The sequence below is a fragment of the Mauremys mutica genome, chromosome 1, assembly GCF_020497125.1.
Source record: "Mauremys mutica isolate MM-2020 ecotype Southern chromosome 1, ASM2049712v1, whole genome shotgun sequence".
NCBI classification, from domain to species: Eukaryota; Metazoa; Chordata; order Testudines; family Geoemydidae; genus Mauremys; species Mauremys mutica.
In genome coordinates, this window is record NC_059072.1 from 95,512,639 (window position 1) to 95,524,704 (window position 12,066).

At 55.1% G+C, this 12,066-nt stretch overlaps 1 protein-coding gene across 2 annotated transcripts in view; it reads right to left on the bottom strand.

The window, feature by feature from the left end:
- Positions 1-2,675: 2,675 nt before the first annotated feature.
- CYTH4 (cytohesin 4) overlaps positions 2,676-12,066 on the bottom strand; it is a 30,936-nt gene continuing 21,545 nt past the window's right edge. For both annotated transcript variants that reach the window (XM_044986026.1, XM_044986036.1), the window contains exons 9-13: positions 7,652-7,763; positions 7,243-7,319; positions 6,788-6,859; positions 4,466-4,620; positions 2,676-3,926 (exon numbers count right to left, since the gene is read on the bottom strand). In XM_044986026.1, coding sequence (XP_044841961.1) covers positions 3,854-3,926; positions 4,466-4,620; positions 6,788-6,859; positions 7,243-7,319; positions 7,652-7,763 — 489 coding nt within the window. In that variant the 3' untranslated portion in view covers positions 2,676-3,853. The remainder of the gene's footprint in view (positions 3,927-4,465; positions 4,621-6,787; positions 6,860-7,242; positions 7,320-7,651; positions 7,764-12,066) is intronic.

Below are 12,066 nucleotides of genomic sequence, written 5' to 3' on the forward strand. Positions count from 1 at the left end.
CATTTAGATCCCCGCCACCTCGCCAGTGTGTGAGAGCGTGGGCACCTATGGTGCTGTCCATTCAGGAACCTCGGCACTCCCCCCACCTCTGGAGCCAGCCTCCCCTGGGGGGTGGGGAAAGCCGCTCAGACCCTCTGACATTCGGGAATGGGAGGGGTGGGTGGCTCATAGTACAAATGAGCACCACCCTCAACCCCTGTCCCAGTCAGATCCTCCCCTTTCCCCCTGTGCTGCACCCCTTCCCCTAAAACGCAGATTCTCCCACTCCAAAAGCAAAAAGCACCCACTTCCCTGCCAAAGGAGAACCCTCATTTGTTTCCGGCAGTACGGGGCATATGACACATAGTTGAGCAGTGCTGATTCCACCCAGTAGGGGGCTAACATGCGACAGCAGCACTGAGATGCTGTAGTGAGGGGCACTATAGCCAGGCCTCAGAGAGAAATGCCCCAGTCAGCTCATTAGAATGGGGGACAAACCACCCCTGGTGACAAACTACAGAACTAAATTTGGTTCAGAATCCAACCCCCTGAGCTCAGGCATGGCTGGGCTTGAGGACCCAATGTGTCCTTTCTATAGCCATAGGTGCAAATGGCATTTGGCTCCGGAGCAGAAGGTTAACCCGGAATACAGTTTTGGGCCCATCCAGGTGTCCAGCTCTCCTATAAGCTTCCCCGCACCTTCCTCTGTGCTGTGCTTTTAATGTACCTTGCTATATATACACTTCTCTAAGCTGAAGTGCCCGAAACCCCTGGCTTCCCTCCCAGCTGCCACCTCCCTTGCTGGCAAATGATTTCTAGAAAGCCATTTAAAATGTATTATCCTTCCAAGGAGGAGCCGATAAACAGGCGTGGGAGGGGCAGGCGCGGGAGGCACAATGCAGTGAGCTGCCATATTTCCTGGCTTTGCGTTGTTCCCCTCCTGGCCTTTTACCAAGATCGATGGCCATTTATTATGAAAATAAATTACCAGCTGTGTGCAGGAGTCCTTGATGGGAGGGGGACAAGTGTCAGCCTGCCCTCCTTGTGTGTGTGTGTGTGCACGTCACCCGCGCCGCCGGTGACGAGAGAGCGGCGCGTTTTTGCTAGCCATCGATCTGTCAAATTTACTATCTAATGGCATGTGTGCGCGTGCTGTGATTTCTAGCAGCGAGACAGGAGGATGGGTGTCTGTGGCCAGTGAGACACAGCAAACGTCCAGTGTCTGGCTGTTGGAGCCACACAAATCACTCATGTAGTGAGTTTGTGGGTGCTGTGAATGTGTGTGCCAACAGCACGCTGATTTGGGGTTGGGGGAAACTCAAGTTTTGGCTGTCCAGTATGAGGCATCCCTGGCCAGGGGGGGCCAATGTTGACACTTGTGCCCATTCTGTGTGAGCATGGGGCTGGGTTGGGCTCTCGGTAGGCATGTGTTCAGGCAGGGTGTGTGGGAAGCGGGTGTGCCTGTCTAGTGAACTTAGTGTGCCTTGTGTTGTCGGTGGGTGACATGCACTAGGTGGGTGGTGTATTGGTGCTGTGCTGGGTAGAGCAGATGGTGCATGGACGACTTGGGAGATGAGATTTTTACACTGGAGTCTTGGAAGGATGACAAACTCTGCCCCCTGTCCTCCCCTCCTCAACCCCCTGGAGAAGGGAAACCCACTACCTCCATTCCTGTCTCGCTGGATGAGTTGGATGGATGAGTTGAACAGCCGCCTGCCCCATCGCCTTTTGTGTAATCCCCCCCATTGCCCTTCTTGCCCCCTCCACCCTGAAATAATCCTGCTCTGGAGAGAACTAGCTGTGGAGTGCATGGGGGGCAGCCCAAGGGGAACTGCAGGAGCTAACCAAGGGAGGACTGAGATAAGAGCCCTGCACTAGATTTCCACACTAGACTCTGGGTCCATGCCCCCAAGAGGAAGGGCAGAACCTGAACTGGAGCCCTGTGGCCCCTGGAGTGGAATATGGCAGGTACTGGGAAACAAGGACTGAAAACGATCCCCAGAATCTCTTCTTCTGGGCAAGGCCGGGAAGCTGGTGGCATCTTTTAAAATTCACAGAGGATTTTTGGAGAAGTTGACACCTGAGGGCAAGATTCTAAGCCCCTCCCTCATACCCCACCCCACCCCTGCCCCCCATGATCCAGCCTTCCCCACACTGGAGCCCCTACAGATGAGAGACTCGGAGGTTCAATCCCAGAGACATTAATAAAAGAGACCAGACAAAAACATTCACGTTCCTTCTCATGGGTGAGCACGTGCTTTGACTCCGAGATACAGTCCCTGCCTCTTGAAATTAATTCCTCATCCCTGGTGCATCGGCAAAATAACTAATCTGGCTGCGCTGGGTTTGCTGCAGATTTCCTGGTGGACAGAGCCCCCTGCAGGAGGAAAGGGGGAGGAAGGAGGGCACAGCAAGGAGCCAGGGAGAGGTAGAAAACATGGATGGTAGGAGAGAGGAAGAGACGCAGGGGCCCTGCAAACTACAAGGTTGGGAGCGTGTGTGATTCTAACCTGCAATTCCCCTCCTACCTACCGTCCCCTGGCTTGTGGGGACCTCTCCCAGTGGGCATCATGGTCTTCCATGGCTCCCTGCCACTTCTCCCCTGGCCTGTTACCACGCTCACCGCCCCCCTCCTGCCTGCATCCAGCTACTCGGTGCCTTTCCGTGTCCCGATACTGCGCTGAATCATCACCCTGTGCATGCAGCTTACTAAAGAAGGCAATGTGACATCCTTTGATATCGTCTGTGCAATTCTTATCTTTTAATGATCATTCCACCCTGCGGCTTGTTTGGGTTTTTTACACAAGAGACCAGAGTTCAAAACCCCAGGACACTGTATGTGCTGGGCAGTCCCTGCTCTCCCCGCTTCTGGTTGGGGGCAGCTGGGATGCAGAAATCTGCCCCCCTGAAACGGTGCAGCTGAGTGACCCCTGGGAGCGCTGGGAGACAGGCTGGGAGAAGACCCTGAAGACCCACACTAAGGCTTCTCTCCAGAGCCTCAGCCCCTCACAGAGACCTGTTTGCCAGGCCCTGAGTATGAGAGACTTGGGAGGTAGAAGAGCAAAGCTGTTACCCTGGCCCAACGGTACCGTAGCAAAGTGCACCATTTCTCCTTGTCCCCACCAAACCACCTTGGCTTCCTGCAACCCATTGTCATTGTACACAAATATACACATTGGGGACTCCAAACGATTAATGCTGTCTTCAGGGGCCCTGTGTGGGGGACCCTGGAATGACAGGGTGCAGAGAGGGCTCCCCAGTGCACGGGGTCACGTCCCTTGGGCTCTGGTTTCACCCAGTGACGACCTCTTTGTGGTCACAGGCCTCTCACTTCTCAGGTTTACTTGGGTAGAAGAGATGCAGCTGGCTCTTGAAGTCTGCTGCTGGCTTGGACAATCCTGGGGGGAGGAAACCTTCTTGGGATTCCCCCAGAAGAGCCCACAGGCCTGCTGCCCAGCTCAGTGGCTGGGGAGGGAGCCTGAGAAACCAGACATCTGCAGGACTGTCCTGGCCAAGTCTGGGGGCTGGAGACCCCCGCAGCTTGTCCAACGTGAGGAGGCCAGTGTGAGGCGTACATAAGGCTATGTCTTGTCATAGAGCCTCTGTCAGTTCAAGTGTAGGAGAGGCTGTGCCCATAGCCCCGGCCTCCAGATCCACATCCGCATCAACCTACTCCCCTTCAGATTTGAACTCCCAGATTGGAAAGGGAGGAGCCAAATGGGACTTATCAGCCTGTCAGTCACCTTCTGGCCAGTCAGGAGGTAGGGGAAGGTGCTGGTCCCTGAGCCACCTTCGCTGATAGAGCCCAATGGGGGAGGATATGGCCCAGCAATTAAAAATCATCTGGGCAGCAACGAGTGGGCCGGGAGCTGGCTCAGTTTTTGCTGGCGATCTTTTTCTTACGGGCTGAGACCAGGTCATAGAAGGGATCCTGGGTGATGCTGGTCCTGGATAGAGGAGGAACGAGAGAGAGATTCAGGGCTGGGAAACGGCATGGAAAACCACAAGGCTCTCTCTGAACCTACAAACAATGGAGCGCCTCCCTCCCCAGAACAGGGGATCTGCAGGCCCCTCAGCAGCACCCGGCGCCTCCAACTAGTGTAGAGTCAGGCTTTGCAGGCCAGAGGAGGAGCCTGAAGGTTCATTGCAAGGGCCTCCAGGCCCTAGATGGCTAATGCACTGGAGCATAGGGGTGGAGAGGCGAGGGGGTCAGGGATGCCCACAGGTGTGAACATTTATCTCCCTGGGGGCGATGCCCCTCTGCTCCCTTGCATGTGAACTCACTACTGCCCAGGTGCCCCAGAGAGGCAAGGTGAGGCCTCCAGGTCTGTATGCTGGCACAGCGTTGCCATTCACCTCTCTGCCCGCCGGCACACCGCAGGCAGCTCTGCCCTCTGCTAGTGCCATGTCTCCCCTGATCTCATTCCACCCCATTTCACCCTGCCTGGGGGGGTCCTCTCATCTCCCTCAGGGCCCGTCCCCTCACCGTATCGCCTCAATCCACAGGTCGCGCTCCTCTGGCGTGGCTGCCGAGATCTTGTAGGACTGGTGCTTGCCTTCTACCACCTTCCCATCCCCGTCAGTCTTGCAGGCTTTGATCTTCTGCCCCTTGCAGTTGGGATTGAAGAGCTCAAAGCAGTTCTGCAGGGAGAGACGTGGAGGGAGTCAGGCAGTAAGACCATTGTTCCAGGGGCCCAGCTGTGGGAGGTCACGCTAAGGGAGTTTGCAGAGGTGGCAGTGGGCTTGTCTGTTCCTGAACTGGGGCCAGGGCTTTGCCTGTCATGCTCTGGGGATCTCAGCACTGTTGAGTTAGATTCCAGTAGCTCAGAGACTTCACAAGTAAAAACCACAACACTCGGCACTCTGTGACTCCTGCACCGCCGCGGCCACCAAACCATGTTTTACAGAGAGAGAACAATGGCGGAGACTCTGGAAAACACCCTGTGGTTTGTGCTGCACCCCACGCAGCCTGCCAGAGACAGTTATACAGGAACATTGCCTAACAGCTTTTGGGCACCTCTGACAGGACAGCATCACCTGTCATACTACAACCAGCACTGGCTATGCACAAGGGACAGACAGAAAGGGGGGGCTAGTTGAGGTAAGCTTTCTTGGGGAACCTCTCTAACAGCACAGCGCTATTTCTAAATCATAGACTTTAAGTCCAGAAGGGACCATCATGATCATCAGTTCTGACCTCCTGCACATTGCAGGCCACAGAACCTTGCTCACCCACTCCTGTAATGGACCCCTAACCTCTGGCTGAGTTACTGGAGTCCCCAAATCATGGTTTAAAGACTTCAAGTTACAGAGAATCCACCATTTACACTAGTTTAAACCTGCAAGTAACCCTTGCCCCATGCTGCAGAGGAAGGCGAAAACCTCCCAAGGTCTCTGCCAATCTGACCTGGGGGAAAATTCCTTCACGACCCCAAATATGGAGATCAGTTGGACACTGAGCAAGGCCCACCAGACAGACAGCCGTGAAAGAATCCACTGTAGTAGCTCAGAGCCCTCCCCATCTAGCGTCCCATCACCAGCGATTGGAGAGATTTGCTGCTAGCAGTCGCAGATCAGCTACATACCATTGTAGGCAGTCCTGTCATACCGCTCCCCCTGCCCCCCTAAAGCTCAGTCTTGAAGCCAGTTAGGCTTTCCTCCCCACTGCTCCCCTTGGAAGGCTGTTCCAGAACGTCACTCCTCTGAGGGTAAGAAACCTTTGTCTAATTTCAAGCCTAAACTTGTCGCAGGCCAGTTTATACACTTCCTCCAAAGTAGCATACTATGGTGTGGCACAAACTCCTGATGAAGGAACCAAATCTAGAGCTGGGCAGAGAAACGTTGTTTCGTTTTGTGGAGGATTCCGATATTTCAAAATCTGGTTCCATTCAAACTCAGAACAAAACCCAGACATTTCAGCAGTGTCCATGAAAGGGAAAGCCTGGGGTCCCTGACTCTGAGACAATTTGCCCACCAAGTGAGCTGGAGAGGTGCTGGGTGGGTGAGCTGGCAGGATGCCAGGCAGGTTTCGAAAGCTGCCTGGTTTCTGGAGGAACTCCGTCCATATCGAATCATCGCCACAGAATGTTTCAATTTCAACTAGTTGGCAAATTCCCATGAAAAACTTCACTGGAATTTTCCCACCCAGCTCTAACAGAACCATAACTTCCTGGCCTGAAGTCAAGACCTCTGTGCCTTGAGCAATCAGGTCTTGTTCCAGCCCCTGCTCCAGTATACCAGTAGCTGCTATAGAGAGGGACAGGACTGCCAATGGGCAACTCAAACGTACTGAATTTAATACTGATCTTCCACCAGTGTAACCCAAGTAAAGGGCCACTGACTCACGTGTTACTCCTGGTCTATAGCAGCATAACAAAGACTACAACTGCAACCTTGACAACAACCTCAGCAGAGAGGCCAAGCACTGAGCAGGCTATGGGGAATGAACTCCCCCCGCCACCCATAGTGGCAGCCCCTCCTAGACAGACCTGAAGCACATCAGCAGGGCTTAGGTGTGTGGGAAGTTTATCCTGCCGCTGCCCATGCTGTGCCTGCCCCTGTCTTGGGGGTAAAGGGAGGGCTTGGTCTCTGCAGCTGTTGATCCCGTGTTTCTCACCTGCACTCATGTGGCGCTTTAAAGAGAATCTGCCTGGGGCTGGGTCCTGGGGTGGGGCAGTTCAGACACTCCGCCCTCCAAGACAGCAGAGTGCTGCCTGGGACAATGCCGCTGAGCGGGGCAGGAGGAGTTAAACCTGCTAGTGTCTCTGACGACACATGCTTGTCCCGGTACCAAACGGTGGAGACTTACTGGCTTTTTGGGGTCCTCCACCTTCCGAACCGATAGATTCTCCAGGGGGATGATCCCTAGAGGTTCTTTATCCTGGAAGCCAATGAGAAGCAGGTATGAGGGTCTGACATGTTCCCAGCACCCAGACCAATGACGTGTTGTTCCCCATTGCCCTGGCATACACATTATGGCAAAGCAGGCCCCCCAACACAAACACACTAGCAAATCAAAGGGGCGCTTGGAGCCCATGGCTATAGCTGGCCAGAGTTCTGCCTGACAGAACGTACCATGGTGTTGATTCTAATCAGTCTGGAATGGCAGCTGTGGGTCATAGCTTGGGGCGGGGGTTGGGAATGGTGGGGCTCAGTCTGACCGCAGTCCAGGGATGACAGAGCGGGGTGTATCCCCATCCCTCATTACCCCTGGAAAATACAGACCCCCTGGGAGAGAACTGCTTGACTTGAGTGCAGCCTTACCGTGGTGTATTCAAAGTAGTACAGGCAGTTGTCAGTCAGAATGAACCAACGGCGCTTCCAGGTCTTCACCCGGCCTCCTAGGGGCAGCAAGATTCAAAATGTGTCGGTCCCTGACAGCTCCCCCTCACAATCACCCCCTGAAGATTAGTGCCCAGGGATATAACCTCCACCCCATGCTGAACGCACCCCCGGAACTGCGGGGAGGGGAGGCATCCTTCTCAGCAGACTGGCTTTGGGAGGTGCAGGCATGGGCTGGCTAGAGAACAGCCGGTAGGTTTGAACACCAGGGGTCAGACTCAACCCGCGGCAGCAGAAGGAAGGGCGGCTGCTGCAGACCTCCACAGGGTTGCATAGGAAACTCTTGGGGTGATGCTAAGGGTGGTGAGCTGCACAAGGAGGCATTTCGTACCCAGTTTAAGGAGCCAGCCCTCACGGCTGGGGTTGAAGAAAGTGTGCGTGAGGTCATTCCCATCATCTTCCGGGATGGAAAATGGCTCGTTCTTGATGCTCTCGAACAGATTCTGCTCCATAGAAAGAGGGAGAGAAATTAAAAAGCTGGCATAGGATGACTTGACTTAACTCACTGACGTTCCCTACATGTGGATGGACAGGGGCTGCTGGCTACGTGGTACCCCTTAATGCTCATCTCACAGGGACAAAATGGGAGTGGTATGTGTGCGCTCAACATCCCTGTGCCGAAACAGGCCCTAGTTACATATGCACACACACACACACACACACACACACACGCAGGCCCATGCGGACAGCATGCTCTTTTGCACAGACACGCACAAGCGCAGAGGGGAGCAATGAGAAGCAGACACACCCACGTGTGAGCTACCAGGCACACCCCAGTACATTGTACAGCTGTGGGAGGGGGATTCTGGCTTCTCGTCCTGTATGGGGATGACACTGTGCTACTGGGATTTGACATCATTTATTACGCAAAGTTCTGAGTAAAAGGTTCTTGCAACTTCCTCCAAACAACCGTCAGGAAGTGACATGACCCCAGAAAGCTGAGCCCTTCCCACTGAGGGAGGAGTGGGGCAGAGGGGTGCTACACGAAGCCAGGGCTGCTGCTGGGGTAGGTGGATGTCATGAGCAGGACACAGGGTTCTGAATGCCAAATCATCCCTGTGGCCTGTACGAGCCCCCTGATGCCAACCGGCAAAGGGTGCATGGTTATGTAACAATAACCCATCAGGCCTGACAAACTCACTACACCCAACATACGGCTGTCAGAATATTTAGCCAAACACTGTCTTGGAAGGTATCATATGAAAACTGGTGCCACGCTGGTCATGAAGCTCATTGGGTGATGGGTGTATAAAGAGTTGTGTATGGGCACTGGCAATATGTTGTGGAGGCAGTCGATGAGCAAGCCTGCCCTGGAGAAAGGAATGTGGCTTTACCTGCCAGCATGGGTCAAGCTCTGGGACAACAGCATGGCTTGATCACAAGCAAAGGCCAAGGAACGTACATTTGCATCCAAAGTGAGCAAGCCAGCTGAGAAAGCCAATTGACCAGAGGAGGAGGAGTGGGCTTATCCCCTGCACCCCGAAGAACAAACAGCTGAGGAGAGGAGCCTGGGGTTACTTTTCGGATAATACATTTCAAAGGTTTTTTGGACTATAAAAAGAAGCAAGGGGACTTCTTTGTTATCCATCACTTAGGGGACAAAGGGGGAAGCACGCTCTGACCCTGCCTGTGAACCGTGGGTCCTCCTGCCTGAGGGGCTGGGGATGCAGATAGCTTGATGGAGGTGCTGAGGCAGATCCCTGCTTGCTAAGGTTAGGTTTGAGTCACTAGAAAATGTGGTTTTTTTGTGTTGTTTGTAACCATCTCTTTTCCTCCCGCTTAGGATCTCTTCAGTCTCTGTTCTGTGTTCAGACACTTAGGCTTGGCTTTACTACACACCATCTCAGCGCTGTGTATTGAGGTGAACAGGGTGTCCTCAGTGAGCCAGCTGGCTGATGTGGAGTCTGTCTCTTTGGAGGCAGCAGCAGACTTGGTATTTCTGTGGGCATCCAGGGCTGGGGCTGGCTGCTGCAGAGGAACACTTTTCCTGGGGGCTTGGGAACGGGTTCACTGAATGTTACCACAAGGCCAGGTTAAGACTGGCAGGGGGGTAACACAGCGGTTTAGAGTTCTGGGCACCCCAAGAAAGAGCTACAATTGCAGCACCGGGCAGGGCCCCTCTCCACAGGCTAAACCTGAGCAGGAGACACTAGAGCAGTGGTGCTCAGACTTTTGTACTGGTGCCCCCTTTCACACAGCAAGCTTCTGAGTGCGACCCCCCATATAAATTAAAAACACTTTTTAACATATTTAACACCATTATAAATGCCGGAGGCAAGGTGGGGCTTGGGGCAGAGGCTGACACTCGTGACCCCCCATGTAATAACCTCACGACCACCTGAGGGGTCCGAACCCCCAGTTTGAGAACCGCTGCACTTGACCTCCCCAGGCATTGTGTGAGAAGGGAGGAGCTGTCATGCTGCCTTCCCTGAGGAGCAGCCATGCAGTGGCTGGTCTCCACAGCTCTGGGATTTGCACGGGAGAAGCAGGGTACGCACACGCTGCCAGTGCAGGCCAGCGGCAGCATTGGGTCTCTTAGGGCCAGACTTTCTGCCTCCATTTAGGCCCCTGAACAAGGGCCACAGGGTGCTGCTCTGCTCTTTTGGAAAGAGCCTGGCCATTAAGGCTCTTCCTTGCCCAAGCCTAACGACTCCCTCTCGTAAGTACGGATCCCCGTCTGATCTGGGTACTGATACTGCCAAGGGAGCCAGAAGGTGAACCTGCAGGGGGTGCCACCAGGATCCTCAGCAGAGGGAGGTCTAGCGAGAGGGAGAATGGCCCCCGGGCAATACAGGAATTCACCAGGTAAAATAAATCCCTTGAGGCTTTCCGAGGCTGAGGCCAGGGGCACAAGGCCATTCGGGATCAGAGAAACCTGAACTACAAATAGCACAAAAGAGACGCCAGAGTCCTTCCTTGAGCAAACACCCCGCAGTGAAGACACATGGCAATCGCAGAGCCAGGCTCTGAGACCCTTATTCACGTCAGCACCTTACTCTGCAAGCTGTTCCCCGGGAGTCAATGGGGATGTTCCTGGGTGCTACTCAGTGTGAGTAAGGTGTTCAGAATTTGGCCCACAATGACATCATCATCATCATCATCATCATCATCATCTTGATGCCCCAGAGGTACACACACCATGCCCTGAACAGCTTACAGACAAAGGCTGGGGCTAAGGGAGTCAGGTGCCCAGCTCTCTTGGCAAGTTGCTGGGCGTTGGGTGCCTCGCTCCATTAGGTCCCATTGAAAGACCCAGCCCGACAAAGGCAGGCATGCTCACACAGAGATATACACTCGCAGACACACGCACCACCCACACACCCTGACAGACACACCCACCGCTAACCACACTTGCAAAGGCGCACGCAACCCTTGCAGATTCATTCTCTCTCTCTGTCGTATACACACACACACATACACTTGCTCATCCACACACTTTCCGCCCCACACTCTCCTGGTCTGCAGCACACCCTGGCCAGCAAGGCCACATTGGCAGGCTCTCTCCAATGTACCTTCCCTGTCCCCGGGCCAAAGCACATTCTCTAATCTTCCAGACACCCATACCCCCATCCTGGAGCACCCCTGCTCCCCCAGCTTAGGAGAGTCCACTTATTCCTCCTTCCTCAGCAGCTGGGTTACTAGGGTTGCCAACTTTCTACTCGCACAAAACCGAACACCCTTGCACCGACCCTCCTCCGAGGCCTGTCCTGCCCCACCCCTCCTCCGAGGCCCCGCCCCTGCTCACTCCACTGCTCCCACTCTGTCACTCACTCTCCCCACCCTCACTCACTTGCTCATTTTCACAGGCTGGCTCAGGGGATTGGGTTGGGGTGTGGGAGGGGGTGAGGGCACTGGCTGGGGGGTGTGGGCTCCAGAGTGGGGCTGGGGATGAGGGATTTGGGGTGCAGGAGGGGGCTCCGTGCTGGGGGATGGAACCAAGGGGTTTGAACTCAGAGTATGGGAGGGGGCTCTGGGCTGAGGCAGGGGATTGGGGTATGGGAGAGGGTACTGGCTCTGGGCTGGGGATGTGGGTTCTGGGGTGGGGCCAGAAATGAGGGGTTCAGGGTGCGGTAGGGGGCTCTGGGCTGGGGCAGGGAGTTGAGGTGCGGGGGGTGAGGGCTCCAGCTGGGGGTGCGGACTCTGGGGTGGGGCTGGGGATGAGGGGTTTGGGGTGCAGGCTGGGATCGAGGGGTTTGGAGGGCAGGAGGGGGATCACAGTTGGGGAAGGGAGGCAGGGGTGCAGGGTGGATGAAGGGGGCAGGCTCTGGGCGGCACTTACCTCAGGCTGCTCCCGGAAGCAGCGGCATGTCCTCCCTACGTCTCCTATATGGAGGCGCAGCCAGGCGGCTCTGTGCACTGCCCCGTCCGCAGGTGCCACCCCCGCAGATCCCATTGGCCACGTGGTTCCCGGCCAACGGGAGCTGTGGAGCTGGTGCTTGGAGTGGGGACTGCGTGCAGAGTCCCCTGGCTGCACCTATGCCTAGGAGCTGGGGTGGGACATACTGGCTGCTTCTGGGAGCCGCGCGGAACCACGGTAGACAAGGAGTCTGCCTTAGTCTGTCTGTGCCACCAACCGGACTTTTAATGGTTCAGATAAAAAACTAGACACCTGACAACCTTGTGGGGTGATATACCTTGGGCCCAGCAGGCCTTTGTCTCCTTGCACTCTCAGAGCCACTGAGGAGGGAGGAATACATGGACTCTCCCACTCATGGGAACCATGGATGCTCCAGGAAGGGACCACCC